This window comes from Leptopilina heterotoma, unplaced genomic scaffold, assembly GCF_015476425.1.
Source record: "Leptopilina heterotoma isolate Lh14 unplaced genomic scaffold, ASM1547642v1 Lhet_15, whole genome shotgun sequence".
Taxonomy (NCBI): Eukaryota; Metazoa; Arthropoda; class Insecta; order Hymenoptera; family Figitidae; genus Leptopilina; species Leptopilina heterotoma.
In genome coordinates, this window is record NW_025110867.1 from 846,819 (window position 1) to 872,243 (window position 25,425).

General features: G+C 34.8%; 2 protein-coding genes across 2 annotated transcripts in view; both read left to right on the forward strand.

Annotated features, from left to right (window-relative positions):
• Positions 1 to 25,425, forward strand: part of LOC122498524 (hemicentin-2-like) — a 331,240-nt gene that overhangs the window by 35,675 nt on the left and 270,140 nt on the right. The window lies entirely within an intron of this gene.
• On the forward strand, positions 12,939 to 17,277 carry LOC122498525 (neprilysin-3-like). The gene is made up of 10 exons (XM_043606297.1): positions 12,939 to 13,020; positions 13,125 to 13,215; positions 13,559 to 13,738; positions 13,833 to 13,945; positions 14,948 to 15,006; positions 16,007 to 16,058; positions 16,136 to 16,224; positions 16,319 to 16,398; positions 16,542 to 16,715; positions 16,896 to 17,277. Exons 1-10 carry the CDS (start codon positions 12,941 to 12,943, stop codon positions 17,085 to 17,087), a joined length of 1,110 nt encoding a protein of 369 aa, XP_043462232.1. The 5' UTR covers positions 12,939 to 12,940; the 3' UTR covers positions 17,088 to 17,277.

Below are 25,425 nucleotides of genomic sequence, written 5' to 3' on the forward strand. Positions count from 1 at the left end.
TCAGCGCTGGAAGGCCAAGTACAAGAATCCTGCTCCCCAAATACAATAATTAAAACTATGCTTAAATCAGAGGCAAATTGGAACTTAGTTGACAGATTTGTAAAAGAAGTCCTAATAACGAAAAAAGCTGAAGACACAGACATGTGATAAAGCTGCAGAAAATGTTCTGCAATAGAAAATATTTTTTGCAACACTAACCTGTAAAATTGAATTTTACACACAGAAAACTGTGTGTAAAGTACTTCTTTTTATAGCGGTGTGTAAAGTGTTACTTTACACACCGCTAGCAGTGTGTAAAGTGAATTCCAGTGTGTAAAGTGATATTCAGTGCGTAAAAAGGTTACTTTACGCATTCTTGTGACTGTTTGATGAGAAACAATGAAATAATGCTTTTAATTAACAATTTACAATCACATTTTTTTATTTTAGCTTCTAGAATACTTCATTTAACAGTTCCCCACTACACCTAAAGTTACAGTAATATTAGCAATATTGCTGCAAGTATAGTTGTTTTAGTGTTGCAAAAAATTTTGTATGGCACTCGTGCGTAAATCAGATTATACTTGTGTGACTTGCAGCACTCGCCTTCGGCTCGAGCTGCAAACGTCACACTCGTATAATCAACGATTTTACGCACTTGTATCATAAATAACTATTATTAACTAACCGAAGATTTATGTACATTTTATATTTATATAATTTATTATTTTAAAACATGATGACAAATCCAAGCTGGTAAAAGGATAGAGCCTAAGCACGGCCAAGAGTCGCCAATTCCTTCAACTTCTGACGAAATGCGAAAGCTGTACCGGAAGTTGACTGTAGGCGTGAATGGGGTTTCTTTTAGTGCGGTATGGGCGACTGCCTAAAGCATAATCGCTCAGTCCCTGGTGTCCCTGGTGACAAGGCGCGCGTTACGCATTTTTACCTCCTCTAAAAAAATTATTATTATTATTATTATTATTATTAATTATGTGGGGGTGACCGCTCTTGTTCTGGTCTACCCACTAAAAACCACTCCCGTCTAAATTTGGGACACTTAATCCACCTACGGAACTATCTTCAGGCCTTCAACTTCGCAAGTGGTGGTCCCCTTGTCCTACTCCTTAACTGGGCCTTAATCCGCTCAAGCTATGTGGGAGCGTGGGTGGGAGGAAACCAAAAGACTTCCCTTCCCCCACGCCCACACACAGCTGAGCACTAGATTCCTCCGGTCAACCTCGTATTCCGTCTCTATCTTTTTGCTCCATTATTTTAATAATGAAGGATTCTATGTGCCTCCACGAGTCCACGTTCTGAACCATGGTAGACACCATGTTATCGACCTTGATTTCAAAGCCAATTGCCGTAAACATGGCCATTCTATCACGGTCGGAAACATCCGTGACCTGACAGCACTTGTGTAAGGTAGTAGCCAACTTCTCCGTGCTTTCTTCCTAGCCAAGTGGCGAGAACGGGGATCAGGCGGTATGTCCACCTTCCTTTAAGATCCCCATCCCATCTCTCTTGTTATTGTTCAAGGAGTCTACATCTCGCCTCTTTGCAGATAGCCGCTTTGGCAAGATTTCTACTCTGCTCTTGCGAGGTAACTAGATCTTTGTTCCGCTGAAAGACTTCCTGTCTTTTCCTCACTGGCGGGAGACTCGCAAGAACTAGAGCAGCGCTCGTTGAAACTGTTCTGTAGGCTGAAACTACTCTCCGCGCACAACCACCCTGTGTGGAGAGTTTCTTTTCCCTGGGGCCACCGACATTGGGCATCATCCTCGAAAGATTCCCCATACAGTCGGCGGCATTCAGTGACGTGATCTTAGAATGTTGGTCAAACTTTAATTTTCGATCCAACGTCACTCCCAGGTACTTTAAACTATTTCCCCAAGAGACTTCAGTCTTTCCTATTCGAATCTTCAGGACCTCAAAGGATCTTTTACTTGTGACAAGCAAAGCTTCTGTCTACTCTGTAGCCATTTGTAGGCTTTCGTTGACCCTTATTTCTAGAATCCCAGAAGTCCGCGCGCCACACACTATAATGACGTCATCCGCAAAGCCAACCATTATCGTATCTTCAGGTAACTCAATTCTAAGGAAGTCATCGTACATGACGTTCCATATGAATGGACCTACCTTTGATCCTTGGGGAGCTCCGCATGTCATTTCATGTTTGAGATGACATGCATCGCTCTGGTATTCAACCCACCTGTCGCTGAGATAGTTGTCTATTATTCGCAACAGATAGGTTGGTACCCCTTTACGACACATCGCCTTGACGCAATTTTCCCACTTTGCGGAGTTAAATGTATTACGTATGTCGATGGAAATAAGCGCGCAGAATCCCTTCTTCTTGTCCTCTTTTACTTTCTTTGCATGGTTTACAACAGTGAGTATTGCGTCACCTGTTAACCGGCCTTCACGAAAGCCAAATTGATTCTCCGATAGGCTATTTTCGTCTATCAGGATTTTCTGAAGTTTCTGCAGAACCATTCCCTCTAGAAATTTGCCCATCGTATCCAATAAACAAATTGGTCTGAACAATGTGACCTTATCCAGAGGTTTATCTCCTTTCCTGAGAAGGACCAACTTCTGCGTTTTCCAGTCACCGAAGAACTCTCCGGCTGTCAAGCACGTATTAAAGACGTCAAGAAGCAACTCAGGATCCACTGCGACAATCTCTTTTAAGATTTCGCTCGGTATCCCATCATTGCCCGGCGCTTTGCCGTTTCTTAACGTCTTTGCCACCTTTTTTAATTCCGCAATCGTGAAGAACTCCTCGTCTCGTACTACGCAGTGAGTGTAGTCCTCTCTGGGGCTAGGTTCCACATAAGGAAATAGTGCCTTTATGATTTTCAGGACCCAAATTGAATCATCCAAACCAGGGGTTTTATGCCTTGTCACTAATTTCTTAGCGACAATCTTAAAGGCCAAACCTCACGGATCTTCTCCGATAAGGTCCTTCCAGCAACGACGTTGTCTACTTTTCACGGCCTGCTTAGAAGTACGCCTGGCTTTATGCCATGTTTCCTGCAGCTGGAGGTTTCCCTTCGAATGGGTAAAATGCCTCCTTGCTGCGTGGCATTCTCTCTTAAGACAGGCCAATTCTTCATTCCACCAGTACATACATAGATCCCTTTCCCGTTTTTCTTTTCTGCTGGCGAGGCATAGAGTGATTGCAAGCTCCAACAATCACCTGCCTCGCCTCTCGCACTATACCCTTTAAAGAAGCTGGTTTCCTCACCCAGTTTAATTTGCGAATAAGTCGCGTCTCTTCTAGGGATTCCGCCAACTTCTCCCTGTTCAGTCTCCTGAGGTTCCAAAAGGCTCCCTTGCTACCATTTTTGGTGCGGTACGTCTTTGAAGATTTTCCTCAGAGACTAAAAACTCTATGTACTGGTGGTCACTCAATGTTTCCTCATCCAGTACCCTCCATTCTCTTATTCTGCGGACTAGGCGGGGAGATGCGATTGTCAAATCAGGGATAGATCCCGATTCTCCCCTCCTAAACGTGAACTCGTGTCCCCGGTTTAACACCACCAGCCCATTTGCCGCCAGCATGTCGGAAACCAAGATTCCTCTCCTGTCCTGACGAGTTTCTCCCCATTCCGGCGACTTACTATTGAAATGTCTCGCAATGAGGATAGAGAATAAACCGGTGGTGATACCTGGATTGCATATCTGTATTGCCGATCTACCTGATGAGTCTTGAAACCAATTCGAGAATCCTTGCTTCTTATACTGCTCACTAATGAGCAGTATATCCACACCTCTCTCTCTCTGGCACACTGCATCAGGAGATTTTGGGCAATACTTCCTTTTCTAAGGTTGACCTGAAGAAATCTTACCTCTTCTGTTTCAACCTCTTCAGTTCCTCTCTATACACAGGGCAGGACCCACTTCCTGGAGCGTGGTTTGCCTCCTTTATCCATTTATCCTCACAAGTTGTGCAATGGAATTCCTTCACCCCTGCCAGATGTCCGTAGCTCAGGCATCTGTGACATCTGTCCACTTCAACCCTACTGCGAATCCTGCAGTTTATTTAGCCTACCCTTACCTTACCGGCCTTAAGCAGAGCATCAGAATCTGCTTCTGGTAGTTGGACTACTGCCATCTTTACAGCTATTATTATTATTATTTGAATTTTCCCAGAATTTTTCACGAAACAATTGTCAACTCATTAATAAGTTCCTTCACTAAATGTGAAGTAGAAACCTACCATAACGACCAAGTTTCAAATTCTAGAAGTACCGGTATCTAAACCTAGACGTCACCGCCAAATCAATAAATAATTGAAAAATAAATTTAAAGCCATGATAAAATGTGAGGCTAACTCTGCTGGGGCTCGAAACCCAGGACCTATCAACTGCCGGTTTATTATTATTATTATTATTTCGAGAATTAAAATTGGCTGGATAAATAGTAGAATAAATAAATAGTCTAGAGTACGTTTAAGAACGGTAGTCCCTTGTTGCCTTCAATGTCTGGGATATGGTCATTTCCAGAAAGATTGCAAAGGCCCCGATAGAAGGGGTATGTGTTTCCGCTGCGGTGAGAAGGGACACTGTATAGGAAGCTGCAATAATCAAGCGACATGCTATTTATGCGCTGAAAAAAAATAGAAGATGAACACACAAAACACTTGGCTGGCTCAGGAAAGTGTGTAGTATTTAGAGAAGCTCTTGAAAAGGCAAAATCTGCAAAGAACAAATAAAAGTGAATATCCTCCAAGGAAATTTACACAGAAGCAAAACGGCTGACGACCTACTCACGCAAATAGCCCTCGAACGAGAGGCTGACTTAGTAGTCATCAGCGAACAATACACAAACAATAAAAACTATTGGTTCACAGACAGATTGGCAACTGCAGCTATCTGGATTTCAAACAAAAAATCTGTTGCTAATTAAAACCATGGCAGCGAGAATGGATTCGTATGGGTTAACAACGGAAGCATTACCTTTGTAAGTTGTTATTTCACCCCAGATGAGACTCTGCGTGAATTCATGGAAAAACTTGGTAACCTCTCTAATTTCGTTAGAGATTTGGGGGGAACGTTTATCATCGGCGGGGATTTTAACGCTAAAGCACCGGATTGGGGAATGGATAAACTTGACATAAGGGGACTCTGCATTTTAGAAATGGCAGCTAGAACAGGATTAGTGATAGCAAACCAAGGCAGCACTTCAACTTTTCGCAGACCGGGCTACGCTGAAACAATACCCGACATCACTCTAGTATGCGAGAAAATGGCTGGATATATTAAAGCTTGGACAGTGATAGATGACTACACAGGTAGCGATCACCAGTACATTACCTTTTCAATTACCGGAACAAAAAATATTGCTAAAAAAAGAGAAACGTACCGCCCTAAGTGGAATTATAACAAAATTAACGCGGAAAAATTCAAGGAAGTTATGAACGTTGGCTGCGACGAAATAGCTATCATAGGAAAGAATGTTAATGCAGAAGGACTTACTAAACTTACAATATCTCTGTTACATAAAGCTTGCAACGCCTCCATGCCCAAAAAAAAGGTAAGCAATAAACGATGGCCTACGTATTGGTGGACTAGGGAAATCGCAGACTTGAGAAAAAACTGTCTTAAACTTCGACGGCAAGCAACTAGAAGAAGAAAAAAAATACTTGGAGAAATATTACAAGAGGAAAGTAAATATAAAGAAGCAAAAAAATCTTTAAAAATAGCCATTAAGAAAAGCAAGAAAGAACGGTGGGAAGAGCTTAAAAGAGACGTAAACAACAATCCCTGGGGGCTTGGCTATAAGGTAGTCATAAAGAAATTGAGAAATGCTCTAAATGGAATAGACTTAAACGCTAAGGAACTTACAACAGTGGTAAACGCTCTTTTCCCTACCCACCCAATTAGAGCTCAAGACCCAAGTTTGAATATTCCGGAAGAAAGTATACCCCTCTTCAGTCCAGAAGAACTGACGAAAGCTGTTACCTCCCTCCAGAACAAAAAAGCTCCATGCCCTGACGGAATACCATCGGAAATTTTAAAATTAGTCTGTAAAATATGCCCGGAAATTCTTTTGAATTTATACAATAAATGCATAGTGGAAGGTATTTTCCCAAGAAGATGGAAAACACAGCGACTTATTCTTATCAGTAAAAACAAGGGCGACCCCAAGCTTCCGTCTCCATACCGCCCATTGTGTATGCTGGATACGTCGGGAAAACTCCTTGAGAAACTAGTCAAAACACGCCTTACGCAAGCAGTAGAGAGTACAGCTGGACTAGCGCCGCGACAGTATGGCTTCCGGAAGGGTCTTTCTACAATCAGTGCGATAAATGAGGTAGTAAAGAAATTTAATTCGGAACAACTTAGAAACCACTACTCTCGAAATATTGTTCTACTGGTCACATTTGACGTAAAAAACGCCTTTGGTTCAGCAAGGTGGACAGATATTTTAAAATCTCTCAAAAATAGATTCAAGATCCCTACTTATCTTCTGAGAATAATCCAAAGTTATTTCAGAAATAGAGAATTGGTATATAATACAGAAGAAGGACAAGCAAGAAAGAAAATAACAGCAGGGGTTGCACAAGGCTCAATCCTGGGTCCAGATTTATGAAACATCGTCTACGATTGAATCCTATGCAAAGAAATGCCAAAAAATAGTTTCCTGATAGGATATGCTGATGATATAGCTGTAGTTATTACCGCGAGAGACGTAGAAGCTTTACAAAGAATACAAACCAAGTTATGCGAAAAGTAAATGCTTGGATGAGAAAACATGGATTACAGCTTGCACTTGAAAAAACAGAAATTGTTTTATTAACTGGACGACAGATTAAAACTACAATCACAATGAACATAGGAGATAAATTTCTAATGACGAAGGATTCACTGAAATATTTAGGTATAATAATTGATAAAAAACTTACTTTTTTAAACCACATTAAAGAAATTTCTGAAAAAGCATTAAAGGTGACCGCAAATTTAAGCCGGCTTTTGGCAAATTTCGGCGGTCCGACCCCAAGCAAAAAAAAACTTCTTCTGTATGTAACAAATTCTATCTTATTGTACGGAGGAGACCTCCTATCAACCGCTATAAAAAAGAAGCAATACAGAAAGAAACTTGCTTCTGCTCAATTATTGGGAGCTTTACGAATAGCATCCTGTTACCAAACAGTATCAGAACCTGCCGCGCTAGTAGTTGCTGGAGTAATACCTATTGACCTGCTGGTGCATGAGAGAAGTCTAGTATATACTAGAAGTACTGAAATTGTCAGAAAGGAAGCACGAAAGGAAGCTCGAGAAATGATTCTGGATGAATGTCAAACACGCTGGAATGAACAAAGTAGGGGACGATGGACAGCCAGATTGATACCAAATATACGGCGATGGATCAACAGAAAGGATGGAGAGGTGAACTACTACCTGACACAACTGCTTACTGGGCATGCTTACTTTAAAGCTTTCTTGCATAAAATAGGAAAAGCTTCCAACGCAGCTTGCAAATATAATGACTCTGAGAAGGATGATGTACACTGTAAAAAATTTAGGGAGTTAACGGACTCGGGAGTTGAAGGTGACATTTTTCGAGTTAAAAATTAACTCCAAAAGAGAGTTAATTTCTAACTCCTTTCATTTAACACCCGCGCGAGTTATTTTTTCTTTGGGGAGTTAGCATTTGGGTGTGAAGTGTTAACTCTCTTTATTTAACTCCCCTGGCATTAAATGAAGAAAACATATCGAAAATGTTATAGGACACATAACACCTGAAAACCTAATCGAGAAGATGATTTCAAATGAGAAAGCATGGCAGATGGTAGATAATTACGTCGAAAAGTTATTAAAAACAAAGAAAAGTGAAGAATAAGGTAAGAGAATACATTTCCGTAATACAGTCAGGTCCCCATACTGTTAGATTCCAAAGTGTTATGTCCTCAGTAGTGTTATGTTTTTGCATAACCTCCAAATTCAGAAGTGTTAGGTGACGTCACGTTACGTCACCAATTTTCAGGGCCGTATTCTTAAGCCCAAAGAAAAGGGGGCATATACTTCTAGGCCAAACTTGAGGTGTATATATTTACGTTCCTGAAAGGTGCGCAGTAAGCATACTTTGAGCACATAACAGAGCTGAGTCTGGAGAAGTGGGAAATTTCTGGAAATGTAACAGTATGGGGACCCGACTGTAATCAGATAATAGGAAACCTGACCGTGTTTCCTATTTATCCAGGTGGCGAGTGCCGGGATAAAGCGATAAGTCCATCGACCTTTTTCCTCACTATCCCATATTTCTTTCCATCTTTCTATGAGCCTGTGCCTCGCTTCTTTGCGGATCAGGCCCTTGCTTGGTCTTATTTCTTCATCCAAATAACTTCTTTCTTTAGAAAAGAGAAACATTTCTTCCCTTTCCCTCGCCAAAAGATCTGCTGGCGGGACACTTGCAAGGACCTGCACAGCACTCGTAGATACCGTCTTATATGCAGAGATGATACGCGTTGTTATCGATCTCTGCGCCGACAGTATCTTTTCACAGATGGTCACACATCTTTTACTTCTCAGGGATGGGGCCCACGCTGGTGCTGTGTAGAGTATTTTAGCGTGGGCGACACTCGCCACCAGTCTTCTTTTTTGTTCACGGGGTCCGCCTACATTTGGCATTAACCGTGAAAGATTAGCCGCACATTCGATCGCCTTATTTGACGCCGTAGCCATGTGGTGGTGGAAGTTTAACCTTCCATCTAACTCCACACCAAGATATTTAATTTGCTTACTCCACTTGACCTCGAATCCGTCTATCACGATTCGTGGGAGCTCATAACCACGTCTGTCTGTGACCAGCAGTGCCTCCGTCTTTTCCAGGGCCATTTCAAGACCTCTGGTATCCAGCCAGCTTTTTGCTAGTCGCAGACATTCGTTCACCAATGTCCCAAGAGCCTCCTCACTTTCGGCAGTGCACACGAACAACGCGTCGTCCGCAAAGCCGATGATCACCTCACCTTCGGGTAGATCCATTCGCAGAAAATCATCGTAAGATACATTCCATACAAATGGACCCACCCTCGAGCCTTGCTCCCTCATATATAACCCACCTGTCGCTAAGATAATTATCCATTATCCGCAACAAGTAGCGCGGCATGTTTTTCTTTTCCATCGACTCGATGAGATCTTTTCATCTTGCGGAATTAAACGCGTTGCGTATGTCCATTGCTACCAACGCGCAGAAGCTCTTCTTTTTTCCGGGTCCCAACTTGTTTTTTCCTGCTTTGGCTATGTCCACAACTGCCTGGATGGCATCAACTGTGGACTTGCCTTTACGGAATCCAAATTGGTGATCCGATAGACTATTCTCTCCGGTCAAGTGGCTTTGCATTCTCTGCAGGACCATATCCTCTAGAAGTTTACCCATCGTATCCAACAGGCATATAGGCCTGTACGATGAAACCTTATCTAGAGGTTTTTCACCTTTCCTTAGGAGGACTAACCTCTGTCGCTTCCAGTCGCAGAAGAACTCTCCTTTCTCAAGGCAAAGATTGAAGCATCGAAGCAGAATCTGGGGTGAAGTGTCGATTACCAACTTTAGGATCTCGTTACTTATCCCATCGATTCCAGGCGCCTTGCCTGTTTTTAATCTTTTGCCTGCTTTTTGTAGTTCACTAAGTTTGAAGAGTTCTTTTTCTTCGACTTTGCAAAAACTCCAGTCCCTTCTAAGGTATGGCTCTGCAGGAGGAAACAAAGAATTTATTATCTTTCTGACCCAATCGGGATTGTCCAGGCCGGGGGTCTTTTGCCTCGTCACTAATTTCTTAGTAACGATTTTAAAAGCCAGACCCCATGGGTCCTTATAGACTTCCTCGATTAGGTCCTTCCAGCTACGGCGTCGCGACTTGCGGATCTCTTTCTTGAGGTTCTTTTTCGCCTCCTTGAAAGCCTCTTTCAGCAAGGGATCTCCCTTAGATCGGGTATATGTCCTTCTTGCTTTGAGGCATTCCTTCCTCAAGGAGGCTAGCTCCTCTGACCACCAGTGTAAGGATTTTCTTACGGGAATGGCGCCTTTGCGTGGCATTGACGCATTGCAAGCGGTGACTATCATGTTCCTCACCGCTCGCACCTCCCTATCCAGACTGCTCGGCCTCTTCACCCAGCCAAAGTCCTCAATTAAAAGGGCTTCTCTTAGGGACCGGCCGAACTTTTCCTTGTCGAGTCTCTTCATATTCCACGAGGAGGTTTTGCGACTAGGAGCATCCTGTCTTTTTCCTCCTCGTGTGTCTCCCATCGAGACTGAGAATTCAATGTACTGGTGGTCACTTGCGGTATATTCCTCAGAGACCCGCCAGTCGGTTATGCGGCTGAATAGTTTACACGATGCGATTGTTAGATCTATAATTGATCCGATTGCACCTCGTCTAAAAGTCCATGTATTATGTACCTCGATTTACAGCTAATAAGTCGTTTCTGGAGATCATTTCTCCAATACGAATTCCTCTCTTGTCGAGTCTCGTCTCACCCCACTCTGGCGACTTTGCGTTAAAATCGCCAGTGATGATGACATCCAACCTGGATTCTGTGAGGCTCACTTCCAAGTCTTCGATATTGGCTTCGAAGTTTGTCAGTGGGTCGTTGGGTGAAAAGTAACAGCTATACATACGTATATTAGCTACCTCTATCCACACGAACCCACTGCTCGTCTCCAAAAACTTGTCAACCCGCAATTCTGGGTTGCACAGATTTATGGCGGCTCTCTTTGCCTTATCCTGATACCAAGGGGTGAGGTCGCTTCCTTGATACTGCTCACTGCAGAACAGGATATCGACCTCATTTTCCCTTGCTGTTTGCATTAGGAGCAACTGTGCATCCTTACTTGTATGCAGGTTGACCTGCAAAAATTTTAAGGATTTGCCCTTTTAACCTTTTGCAGTTCTTCCCTGTAAACCGGGCAAGCTCTCTTTCCGGACTCATGATCCGTTTCCGGCTTCCCCAGGTCCAAACAAGTAAGGCACTTCGGCTTAACGTTACAGCTCTTCGCGAGGTGTCCCTCTCCGCCGCATCTCCGACAGTTTTTACTTCTGTCGGGGCCTTTGCAGGATAGGGTTCTGTGTCCGTAACCTAGGCACTTTTGGCACCTAGCTACTTCAACATGCTCGCGAATTGGAGCATTTATCCAGCCGATTTTGATTCGGACAAGTTTAAGCAGAATGTCACTTTCTGTTTCTGCCAAGCGGATAAGAGCAACCTTAGTTTCTCTGTAGCGCGGCAATAATTTGCACTTTATAGTCAGGTCGGATTTGCCCAGCTTTTCTTTCAATGCTGAAGTCACCTTACTCTCTGTAGTGGCTTCATCCAGGTCTTTGATTTCTAGAGACCTCTTATTTACTAGAGGTATGACCTCAGCCACGCCATGCAGGGCCGAGGACAGACTGTCCGCAAATTTTAAGGTCTCTTCACCCTTTTTCACTATCAGGAGAACCTCCTGTTTAAAAGTTCTCCTGATTTTCTGGATCACGGTACCTGTATCTTCAGGTATAACCTTTGATTTTATCAGCGGCAAGATACCCTCATAAGATTTTGGGTCTCTTGCCGTGATTTTTACCGCTTCCGTGGTTCTAAGCTTCAAAGGGTGTTTTGAGAGCTCTTTTTTCTCGCCTGGGGGCTTCTTTCTTGGAGCCCGTTCCCTTCTCTTTCCAACAACCTTAAAGCCGTCCTCATTGTCCGCTCCGTCTTTCAAGACGGTCTCGGCATACGTCTTACTAGGACTACTTGAGGACGCCTCTTTTGCTTCAACTAGCGACTCAGGATTAAGCTGTGGAGCATCCTTTCGCTTAATCCTCTTTTCACTTTGAGTTGCTTGATGTGGACTCACATCTGGGCTTACTCCTTCCCTAGGGCGCTTACTAACCTTTTTCGTCTTATTTGTGCCTGCAGCCGCGCTATCCCGGCTTGCAATAACACTCTTCGTCCGCCGTGGAGTTTCCACAGTTGAATGTTGCGGCTCCTGTTCTTTGAACGGCTCGGGAATAAAACGTAAATTCTTACAAATTGTTAAGAACGCACTCTCCAAAACCGCCACGCCATCCTGGATGTCCCGACTGACGTTCTTTTGGCGCTTGAATGCCTGTTGCACGCTCTTAAACATTTCGGGAATAGCCAGGAATTGATTTGCGACATTTGATTCGTAGCATGTCAGCTGGCTATCTATTTGGCTCCCTCCAAAATCCTTGAAGCCATCTGCACCGACTATCGGGGCTTGCACCCGATCAGAATCGGTGGTGGGATTACCCTCTTTCGAGGTACCCACTTGGAGTATTTCATTTAAAATTTTGTCCATGTCATTCATTTTTTTTTTCTTTGTCCCGTGTCGAGGGACAATCGGGCCTTAACAGGGTGCTACCATCTGGCCAGGATGGGCCCTGAACCGCCTCCGTTAGTTACATAAACGTTATAGCATTGCCGGAGCATTGATGCGACCTCTATGATATCCAAGGGCACGTGAACATGTATGTTCGGACGTGGAGGTCGATGTGTCTCTCCAAGATAGCAGGAAGTTTTCGCAAAGGGAGTGCATCCTGGTATCTCTTCACAGAGTTTACCCTCATTATTATTATTATTATTATTATTATTATTATTATTATTATTATAATTATTATTATTATTATTATTATTATTATTATTATTATTATTATTATTATTATTATTATTATTATTATTATTATTATTATTATTATTATTATTATTATTATTATTATTATTATTATTATTATTGTAGTTTTAAACTATTGAAAAAAGTTTATTGTTTAATCATTAAAAATTAAAGAGCAGAAGAAATTTTAAAACAGTAAAAATAATTTAACGATTTTAAAATTTCCAACACAAAAAATTGTTTAGAAAATGTTTCAAGAAAAATAGAAGCAAAATTTATCAAAAAGTTTATAGAAATATTTTATTATTGTCTTAATTAATATTTAATCTAATTTGCAGTAGAATACATGATGTTCAATTTTGAGCATCATAACGACTTATGGTTTTACTTTTTTGATAGACAAATAGAATCGCCTAATGATTATAGGTAAACGAAGAAATTGTTAGCAATAAATTATATTATGTCGTTTATTTTTTAAAATAAAAATAATAATTAATTCTAATAATTATATTTACTTATTAAATTATTAGAGCATTTAAGTGCATATTCACGATGCCAATGATAGAAGGTGTTGTCAACATTTTAATGAATAAGAAAGAATTTAAGGCAAAGGAACATTTTGTAAGTGATAATACGAAAATTTTATTTATTTACCCTTTGACGCCCCTAAGACGTTAAATTTTCAAAAACTAACATCAGATTCATCATAATTAAAAAAAACACCGAATAAAAAGTTACAAACAAATTGCATTAGATTTTAAAATAGTTTGTTCGCCATATTGGATCCGACATTTTTAATTTTTAAAAACTGGATTTGAAATCGTAATCAGTGTCCCTAAAAATCTCTAAGAATATGACGTTTGGCTTTTAAATATTCCCTTCTCCCTTTCCGCGATCATTAAAGGGTTTAAAATGTTACATTTGAACAAATTAGATAATAATTATAATACTTTCATTTCATTAGGTTAGAAAACAATTTAATTACATAAAAGAAAAAATGAAAGAAGAATTTCAAAACAGTTGGTTAAATGATACTTTGAAAGAATTGGTAATACAAGAAATAGAAAATGTAAATCTAGAGATCCGTGTAACCAACAAAATAAAACATCAATTAACGTTAGAAAAAAAAGTTTTTTCATACGATGTAAGAACTCACCTAATATATTATTACATAATTTGAAAAAAATTATATCTCTAATTTTGTAAAAAGTATTTTTTATTAATATTATTCTTTACAGTTCACTATTACTTCTAATGCTATGCAAAATTATATTAATTTTAAAAAAGCTCAAGCAGATCGCATGGTTAAATTATATTTAGAAAATATGAATTTAATAACGTCTAATCATGGGTAAATTTTTCACTTTTAACTACGAAAAAAAATTCAAAATATCCTGCAAATTAACTATCTACTTCTTAATTTTTTTGTAAATATACACTACCGTTGGGAATTATCGGTACGGCTGCATACGCACGGCCTAAAAACATGCCAATCTTTAAATCTCGATTTCTTTGTAAATGCAAATGTCAGAAAATTAACAAAGATACCATTCGAAAGATTATTAAATTCTGCGATTAATGATAGATAACTGAAAATTTTAATAATTTATACAAAAATTGCAGCAATCGACAAATTTGACAAAAAAATTTTAAAAATAAAATTTTTTTGGAAATTTTTTCAACCCCTGCATATTTTTTAAAAATTGTAGAAAAAATTTGAAACTTACATAAGTGTGATCATTCAAGTCGCATCTTTAATTTAAGACCAAAAGAGTTTAAAAATCTTATTCGGTTCGTGAGATATCATTATAAACGTCGGAGCATGTTTTTTGACAAATGCATTGAGTTAGTCGATTTTGAACGGTTTTTGGCTGAAAATGCTCGGCCGTTTATAATGATATCTCGATAACCGATTAAGATTTTTTAACTTTTTTGGTCTTAAATTAAAGATGAGACTTGAATGATTACACTTATATAAGTTTCAAATTTTTTCTACAATTTTTAAAAAATGTGCAGGGGTTCAAAAAATTTCCGAAAAAATTTTATTTTTTAATTTTTTTTATCAAATTTGCCGATTGCTGCTAATTTTGTATAAATTATTAAAATTTTCAGTTATGTATCATTAATCGCAGAATTTAATAATCTTTCAAATGGTATATTTGTTAATTTTTTGACATTTGTATTTACAAAAAAATCGTGATTTAAAGATTGGTATGTTTTTGGGCCGTGCGCGTGCAGCCGTACCGATAATTTCCGACGGTAGTGTATAATTATCAGGGTGTTCACCGTCACTTAGTATTACAACAAAATATTTAATTATAAACTTATTCTTAATTATAAATTGCCCTTTTAGAAGAAAGAAAAGAAAAGTAACAGTGGATGCAGAATACATTGTGCCGGAAAATAAAATAAGTAAGTGACAAAGGTGTAGTATTACAAAGTGACAAAATATCTTAAAGAAGAAATTATTATAGGAGTCAAAACGAGTCAACCGTGAATAAAATTTTTTTATAGTTTTGGAAAAGTCAAAACATTTATGAAATGTTGAAAAAAATTAATAACTTATTACTGTTTTGCTAGAAATTAATAGCAATTTTCTTGGTAGTCATTGAATATCCACTCTTTTAAATAAACTTAATTGTAAAAAAAAATTTTGAAAATTTTTTATAACAATTTTATAAACAATTAGTGTTTTTTATGCTTTCTAGAGCAAGGATTTTAATGAAATTTATATTTAAGATACATTGAACCTACATCTTTATATTCCCGAAAAAAAATTTGTATTTCCAATTACAACCGGAGATTTTTAATTTTTTGTTGCGCCGTTTGCTCGTTTACCGCGGCATTTATCACAGCGATGGATGACGCGGTAAACGAGCAAACCGCGCACGGCGCAACAAAAAATTAAAAATCTCCGGTTGTAATTGGAAATACAAATTTTTTTTCGGGAATATAAAAATGTAGGTTCAATGTATCTTACATATAAATTTCATTAAAATCCTTGCTCTAGAAAGCATAAAAAAAACTAATTGTTTATAAAATTGTTATTAAAAATTAAAAAATTTTCAAAATTTTTTTTCACAATTAAGTTTATTTAAAAGAGTGGATATTCAATGACTACCAAGAAAACTGCTATTAATTTCTAGCAAAACAGTAATGAGTTATTAATTTTTTTTTAAATAATGCAAAAATTTTTTATTATAAAAAAAGGTATAAATATTTAAAGTTTTGAAAAACAGTTAAAAGTGTTTTTTTTTTTTTGGTTTGCTGTGAACTACAGATTTTCATAAATGTTTTAACTTTTCCGCAAAACTATAAAAAAATTTTATTCACGGTTGACGCGTTTTGACTCATAGATTAAAATTTTTTTAAACTAAAATGGAGGAATATGTGACATTTTTCATTATTTTAGTGATAGAGCCAACAAATTTGTATACTCCATTCGTTTATATAAAGGCTCCACTGTAAGTTGTTTCAAAATCTAAGAATTTTTAAATACATGCATATTTAATTTTAATCTTTTGAATTATTACATTTAAAGTGCATTCAATTTTGGAAAAATTGGACATTTAATTGCTCATGAATTGTCTCATGCAGTATGTTTTACAAAAGTTTTGCCACAAGACAGTGGTAAATATGATGAATTATAAAATTTTACATGACGTAAGATTTTATTAAATATCCTTACATTTTAATGAATTAATAATAATTATATTAATTACAGTTTATTTTGAAAGTCCATCTATTGCACTCAACTTTGATAAAAATACCAAATGTTTGTTCAATCAGTACAATAAGCAGAATGTAATTAAAAGCGTAAAATTGGGAATTCAACCTTCCATTAACAGATATATATTTTCAACTTTTGATATTTATTTTTAAATACACTTTTATTATAGAATTTTCTTTTGTAATTTAGAAAATTATTTTTATTATTAACTTTACAGGTTGACGGTTTAATAACCTTGAAGGAAAATTATGCTGATAATCTTGGAATAAAAGTGGCATATAATGCAATGAGATATATAATAAATAATAATTTAATGTCAGAAAAACTGAACACCCTACCGGATTTTCAAGTATATACATCTAAACAATTGTTCTTTCTTTCCTATGCAAATGTAATTATTACGTTATAATTATTTAAGTCTTAATCTAAAATAAAATGTTAAAATTTTGGTATTAATTAAAATATATTTAGTTTTTTGAATTTTTTATTTTCAACATTGAACTACTAATCCGTTGCTGTTGAGTAACATGTTTAAAAATATTAGTAATCTTTTCTTTAAACATTTTGATAGATGCACTGTAGGACCTCTAATAATAATTATGTGCATTCACCTGAAGCTGCAAGAGTCAACGTACCTTTAATGAATATGAAGGAATTTGCAGAGGCTTTTTATTGCCCAGAAGGGAGTCCTATGAATCCAATTGAAAAATGTGACTTCTGGAAGAATGAATATACAAATAATCAAAATTATATTTCTTCATAAATACATCTGGCTGTTTGGATAATATTTAGAAATCGTAAAATCTTCTTATTTAGAAATAAACTTTTTGTACATGTTTCCTTAAGAAACAAATGATAATTTTGTTATTCAACTGATTACCAACTCTACACTTTTTTTTATTGAACTTGTAAAAGTATAAGATTGGAGGTAATCAGCCCTTTCTGGATGAATAAAATTTCATTCTAATCATTTCATGACTGTTTTCTTATTTCCTGTTGATACCTAATTTCTCTTGAAGGAATTGACCAAAATAAATGAACCTTAGACCAAAATAAAACTAAATAAATATGTAGAATAGAGGAAAATTATATATAATCCTTTATCTAATTTTTTGAGCTCCTGGGAGTTGAGTGATTTAGCATTTTTTATGAAAAAATAACAAATTGGTGTATAAAAACCTGTAAATCATAGTAAAACTTAATAAAACAACTTTTTTGTAAGCATTTGGGATCACTGAATACAAAAATAAAATTGGTGTTTCGAAATTCAAAATGGCGAATTCAAAATGGCGGACTAAATTTCCAAAATTTAAAAAAATTTCTAATTTGTTCAAAGTGTGGTATTGTAATGTTTTCAAGGTCGCTGAATCCAAATATGGTAGTAAAATTTTAAAATTCAAAATGTCGGACCCAATAAGGCGGACAAAATTTTTTAAAAAATGATTTAATTTCAATAATACTTAATATTTTATTGTTTTTCTGATCGCAGAATTAAAATTTGATGCTCCAATTGAATAATTAATTTTTTTTAAAACGGCATAAGGAAAAGTAATAGATCATCTATCATAATTTGTTTTGAAATAGGTTTCAACGATTAGTACAACTGTTTGAAATGCAGCTAAAAAAATTTTTTTACGGAATTTGTACGAAATTCGAGCGAATTACCACCGAAATTATTTATGGACATTTTTTTATGAAATTCTCCACGGAAATTCCTATGGAATTCCGCAGGAAATGTAAGCTAAAAATTTTTTTCAAAAATTTTTCAGTTGAGAAGAGAGAAAGAAGGATTCAAATATTTTGACTTCGGAAAATATTATTTTATAAATGTAAAATATAGATACGTAGCGACCACGTGACATCTGTAGAAATATATTTTTTAAAAAAATGTCAAAGTACAAAGTTATAATAAATAATTATTTTCCATTCCTCTGCACATGACAAACATCAAGAATTGCGAGGGAAAATTTTATCATGCTATTTCTTTAATCCTTTCATAAAATTTGTATACCTTTACTATTATTTTTTGCCCTCAACTAATGAGCGAATGGTGGAAAAAAGAAATTTCAAATATTAACCAATAATGGAATGACTTTTTTTCCCATTAACATTACAGGGTTTATTTTAAACATACACCTATTATAAAATCTAAAGAAGAAATGTTAGTAAATTAATTGGCTATTCATGGTTATAAACTCGTTGGCGAGTTTCCGAAAAATTCTCTTTTCTTTCTCCGCATGGCTGCCGGCTAACGGGTAAATAAAAATTGTATGTATTTGCCAACAAAAATTGTTTTTCTTTTCTTTTATGATTTTTTATTTTTTTCTCTCTCTTTTTTTTGCTACTTCCATTACTGTTGAAAGAGAAGACTCTTGTTCTTTTGAAATTTATCTTTAATTCAAGGTTCTTAATTTACGTGGAAAATCGTTTAAAAGCATGTATGTATGGTCAATTTAATTTCCACTGCTTTTATTTAGAGGAAAAGTATAAAAAAAAGTAGTAGATAAAAAAATAGTAAAATAATAATAGTTAAGAATAATTAATTCCGTACGTACAGAAGCTTTTAAAATTGGTCTGAATTTTTTTTTCTAAACGATTCACGGAGAACGAGATTCATAGCAAAACTTGTTTTCAGATACTTTGAAAGCCCCTGTAGGAGTTATTCTAGTGTCTGAATTCATGATAGAAATCCGCTTTGCTATGTGAATATTGACAGCGTATTAAAACTTTCTTGCTGACGAAATCGCTATATAATAATCCATTTCCGGAAGATGAGATCTCGCTTCCCACCTATGGATATAATTATTTTTTGAAATATCAAATTTATCATTCCCTTTGAAAGAATGTTTTATTTCTAAAAATAAAATTTTTAATTTATTTACATATTTTGGAAAAAAATAGAATATTATGTTTAATTAAAGCAGGGGACATATGAACAGTGTTGATGCAATCAGATTTCATTATTCATGGGACGACAATTATATTTAGGAATAACAACCAATGTTCTCTAGTGTAAATGCTTTCACCCTCCACCTTCGTTGCACAGCTTTATGTTGATGATGATGATCATTGATCTGAATTACACCTAGAATTGCGCAATTAAAGTTAGTGCCATCTGTTTACACCTACAATAAAGCTAGTTACATTCACAGCTGCTTCTACTTTAAATTTAAAATTATAGCCTTTAGAATGTGCTCTTGTGACTTTTACTCGCCAGTCGATAATTCAACAATTTATTTTAATTTAATACTCTGAATATTAAATAATTCTCTAAAATGTGTTCATAATTGTGATCTTATTTTATAATTTAAATAAACTGGTACACTATATTCTGTAAAACTCAAATACTCCAATAATAGATGATAATGCAATCCGACGATATAATTTATGTTGAATTATTTAAGTAAGCGTTATTTTAATACTTTTTAAAAATAGTAATAAGTCTTCATGTGATTTTAATCTTCGATTAATTGAGGAATTAAAATTTATTTTTTCCGCAATGCGGAAAATATTTATTTGTGTCCCTTCAAAAGATGGAGGTAAAAATAATTCAATATATTATACCAACGAAATCTGAATAACAATTGACAATAAATGATGATCATTTTGTTGTTATGAAAGAATTAAATAAGATAGAGTAATTTAATAAAATTACTGTAACATTAAAAACTACTAGCAACAATTCGCGCGCGGCTAACTTCTTACTACCTTTTTTTTTAAATAAAATTATCAATTTTAAAAATAATAGAATTTGAAAATTTTCTAATTTCAATTTTTGTTGAAAACACTAAAAAAAATTTTATTTTGGAGAAATTACAAATAATTGCAAAAATTCAATTATTTTCCAAAAAAAAAAATATAAGATTCTTCTTATAAAATTCAACTATGTTCAAAATTTGAATAAAAAATTTCGTAAAAATCTCAATTATCTTTATAAATAACAAAATTCTTTTACAAAATTAAATTATTTTCATAAATGTCAAAAAAATTCTTGTCCTAATTTCAATTATTTTCAAAAATTTGACTAATATCAATGATTTTCAATATCTACTATTTTATTTATTTATTTATTTACACGGGCCGTGCCCTTTCGTACAAAAGTACTAAGAATATAAAAAGAAAAATAATATAAGTTTATTAGACGAAGTGATGACACATCATTTACGTTGAGCAAAAAATTTTGTTTATTTTAATAAAATTTCCCAAAAAGAATTCAATTATTTAAAAAAAAATTTAATAAAATTGTATGTAAACATTTAATTATTATTTTTATAAATAATAAAAATTTCACAGGAATTCAATTATTTTTATAAATAATAAAATTTTTTTAAGGAATTTAATTATTATTTTCATAAAAAATAATTTAAAATTCTAGAAAATATAATTATTATTGAATTAAAATTATGAAAATAATTTTGATGAAGTTTTTCTTTTCAAATATTTTTAATTTTAAAATAAATGAATTGGAAATTAACGAATTGTTGCAAATAATTTTATCAAAAAATTTGATAATAATAGAATTCCTTTAAAGAATTTTATTATTTAGAAAAATAACTGTATTCTCGCAAAGAATTTTATTAAAATTTTAAAAAATCCTAATTAAATTCTTTTGAAGAATTTCTTTGAATTTTTTTTAAACTAATGGAGTTTCTTTAATAATTTTATATAATTGAAAATTTAGAAAGCAATTGAATTTTATAAAGAAGAATTTTATTAAAAGTTAATTGGAAATAATTGAAATCTTGCGAAGAATATATTTAAAAATTGCATTGAAAGTAATAATTTAACTTTATAGAATTTTTTTTGTAATATTTTGAGAATAATTGAATTATTATTTTTAGAGAATTTTAAATTCTTGTTGAAATTGAATTTTATAGACATTTTTGAAAATAATTAAATTCCTTCCCGTGTGGAAAAATATTGTGGCAGTCTAGAGTCCAATGATTTCCCGATTAGCAATCATCAAGTCCGTCTAATTCTAGAGGGTCCATCAAGTCCCGAATCAGTGACTTAACAGATTGGCTTATTAGAAAAAATCTAAGTCAAATATGTCCGTCTAGTACGGTGTTATTAAGACCGTCTAGATTTGGTCTAGGATGTTATATGCGCATGCGTCGATGAATGCCCAGCTGTTAAGTAACATGGCGCCTAATGGCGTCGCGTCGTTTGGCGTCGTTAGATCAGTCAGTGTGTGATGCATTTTGTTTGTGAATTATAGTATTTGTTGTGGTTTCTGTTTTACGTGAATAATAATGTGCTATGTTGTTGTTGTTTTCTGTATAATTTAATTTTAAATGTGCCCTGAAAAAAAATGATTTTGATGTGTTTCTATGTGTTTTGATTAGTCGGCTGAAGCTAGCAGTCGTACTCAGCATCAATGTTTAGGCGTCATCTACCAATATGCCTCTCCTTCAAATTTTGTAATACTTAATGATTTAAAAAACCATCGAGTATTGTTATTTGGGAATCAATATTCACTAAATAGTAAATTTAGTAAGTTTTTATTTATTAATTTCATTAATTAGTGGTTGACGCCTAAAGATTGGTGCTAAGTACGACTGATAGTTTCATCCGGCTGTTTTGATTTGCAGTAAATTTTATTTTACAAAAAGACTACTATCTCCAATGCCAAAGATTAGGAGGGACACAAAGCCTTACGCTTAAAGAAAGTTGAAGTGAAAAATACAGAAAGTTAAAATATTTTTTAATAATTTTATATAAAAAAAAGTCATTAAAATTATTTCAAATATAATTAAGTTTTATCATTCTAAGAATAGTTGTCATAACATATAATGAGAAATTTTGAATAGACGTAGATTAGAATTTACTAGCACTGCTGATCAGACCAGAAACGCTGGTCTATTCTAGACGATAGCGTGGAAGTTTCGTTTCAATTCTGAATAGCCGCTCGACAAGACCGTCTGCCCTGGGTCTAGAAAGACGTTAGACAGTCTATTAAGCGCTTGGTCAGCGCCCTAAAATTTTTCCACACGGGTTCATATTATTTTATTTAAATTTGATTAAAAATAATTTAATTCCTGCAAAGAATTTTAGTATTTATAAAAATAGTTGAATTGTTTCGAAGAATTTATTAAAATTTTATGAAATAATTGAAATTTATGGAAATATTGAAAAATATTTGAATTCATCCGAGGAATTCAATTATAAAATTGTTTTGAAAATCAATGAATTTTTGTAAAGATTTTACTATTTAAAAAAATAATTAAATTGTTTAGTAGGATTTATTAAAATTTTAGAAAATAGGTAATTGAATTCTTTCGTGAAATTTTATTAAAATTTTTGAAAATATGAACAGTAATAAAATTAATTTTGTACTTACCCACATAGCACCGAAACTTTCCTAAAAATTTATTAAAGATTTACTTACAAACTTCGAAGTATTTACTTGAAAAGTTTAGTGAAAATTTTGTAAAGATTTAAATGTCCCACTTCAATCAATTCTGCTTAAATGGATCCTGATACGGATCAGGAGATCCGTTTCACGCTAATTTCTAACAATTATCTCCTGTTTTTTCTGTAATTAAATTCAGGTCACAGTAAAGACAAATTACACGACATCCGTTGGCGTTGCTTCTGATACTCTCATGTAGTTGACGTTTGGATTTTCCTCCATTCGAAGTTCACTTAGAATATCAGACAACCTCTTTCCCTTGACTCCTCTGATCACCATTGTTGATGCTCTCATCTCCTCGCATTCTGCTCCGTTCTATGACATTGTGACTTCAGTACCTTCCTTGCCAGTCATCCCTTTTGACTATCACCGAAATCATCATATAGCGTGCGCTTCCTGAGACAAATACATTGTTTCTCCTCTCAAAGAGATCGATGATAATCCTTCCTAGAAACTAAAATTGTTCTAAATTGTGACGAAGTGACATCATCATGATGCATATGTTATTTACTTTTTTTTTATTATTGTAATTTCAATTAATAATTAATAATTAAATAAAAATTGTGAAACATTTCAAATTTCTTTTAGATTTATGTTAAAGATAAATAATTCCATAAATCAAAATCCTCAAAGTTCCATATTGGATATATTCTGGAATTGTGTAAAAACAGTAAATTTTGCGATATCACCTTTATTCTCGTTAAGTCATCAGGATTTAAAAAACTCGCAGCAAATCGCCCTTAAATTATTCGTCCGCAAGGTGTTGTGTCAGAATTTCAATATGTCGTATATCTTTCTCCGACTACATCTACGCAGATTTTCTCAATATATAAAATCTCGATACAGAGATTAATTCAGTGCAAGTTAATAAATAAAAATAGACATACCTAAATTTAATGTGTTTTTTTAAATTAAATTGTTTCCTTTCACATTAAGTGGTAATTCATTTTGTTGACTTTTGCATTAGATGTTTCTCGAGTTGAGAATACAGAACATAAATTTATATTGTATATAATTATATAAAGCGACTTGAACTCGTCTTGGAATTGAGGAACAAAATGTTACTGGCAAGGGCAATAAATTACAGTAAACACTCGTTTAATTAGACTCTTAGTATTTCAAGTGCTGAATGTACAATTTGCAATTTTACTCTCGAAAATTTAGTCACTTGACATTATACATAGTTTTCCAGTGTTGCAAACACTGAAACCGCTTGCATGTTTCACTCTGATAGTTTTTTTTCATCTTCTCTTCTTTCCTCTCTCTTGCAACTTGGTACAACACGACATTAATGTCGCAGAAGTAGTTTGCTTCCAAAATCAAAGTTTCTACCACAGAAGAAGGTAATTTATTTAGATTCATTAAAGTAAAATAATTTTTTTATATAACCCTTCTAAAAACTGTAGATAATCATGGGGGGAATAATTTTTTTACATAGAATTAACAATAAACTTTGAAAAATACTGCATTTCATTGTGTCCATTTATCATATTCAAAATCGCTTAATAACCATCACAATGAACAAGAAGGGGATTTGGTTCCAGTGTGTATCATTTTAGGGCGGACTTTTAAAGGTTGTGAATTATATTTTATGAAAGGTAGTGGATTATAATACAGTTTGTCATATTCACTGAGTTTCGTATGATAAATTTAACAGTAATTTATGTTGCACCTTATTGATGAAGTAATCAATTACAAAAAAGTATCACTGGAAATAGAAATTAATGACATTTTTTAATTTTATAAATATGGTAATATTTTGTAATATAGTAAATAATCAATTTTTTGCCTCATGGTAAGATAGAATATGATAGGTAACTAATTTTTAATAAAGTACTTTTTCAAACCATCTGATGTACAATATAATGTGATATATTTAACGTTTGTCGTTGAACGACACGTTTGTATGAGTATTTTGGTGTGCTCAACGTTGACCGACAATCCATAGTGTAGTATATAATGAACAATGCATTGTCAACCAAGGCTGCACCTCGATCGGTCGTTGAACAATTCAAGCGCTTTGAAGCTTCAGGAGAATAATCAACAATTGGCCAGATAATTTATGCTAAACCTGTCAAAATCTCAAATACATCCCCCATATTCGCCGTCAAATTTCATTTTTCCTCTCACAAGTGTTGGAAGCCCATTTATTGTGATAACACTTGGAAATTAAATCTTACTCCAACAAGTCGTTTATCGATTAACTATAAACAATCGTAAATTACAACAATTATGAAATATTGCGAATTCAATGTTTAATTTTATGATTATGAATAATTTCCATTCGCTGATGACCTCGTCGATACCTAAAAGTTTAATGTCTACTATAGATGTTCTCTATAGATGCCATGATCCTCTTGGGACATGGGACCGAAATTTGCTCTGGCAACGTTGATGAGAAATAGGGAATTCATCTGCTGAGTTCCGCAGGGGAGATGTAGACACAAGTGTCCCCTCAGTTTTAGGCGGGACCTTTCGAATGCTTGATGACTTAGACAGGCTGTCACCAAACCAAAGTTGCAGGGACGCCATATTTTGGTAAATATAGGGTAACATAATATTTCCTGAATAATAATATGTGTTCCCCTGTGGTGGTTCATCTCTGTAATCTACCGTGAGTCTTCAAACGTGACAAAAGGGGTCACTAAGGACTTCATAGCTTGCTAAGTACAGCATAAGCCTGAGACGC

Bases quoted from the DNA above. Each gene is read 5' to 3' on its own strand.
- LOC122498525 (XM_043606297.1), top strand. From the start codon at position 12,941: ATGATGTTCAATTTTGAGCATCATAACGACTTATGGTTTTACTTTTTT. The intron at 13,946-14,947 runs GTAAATTTTTCA...TTGCCCTTTTAG, and splicing joins TTAATAACGTCTAATCATGG to AAGAAAGAAAAGAAAAGTAA. The intron at 16,399-16,541 runs GTAATTAAAAGC...TTAACTTTACAG, and splicing joins ATCAGTACAATAAGCAGAAT to GTTGACGGTTTAATAACCTT.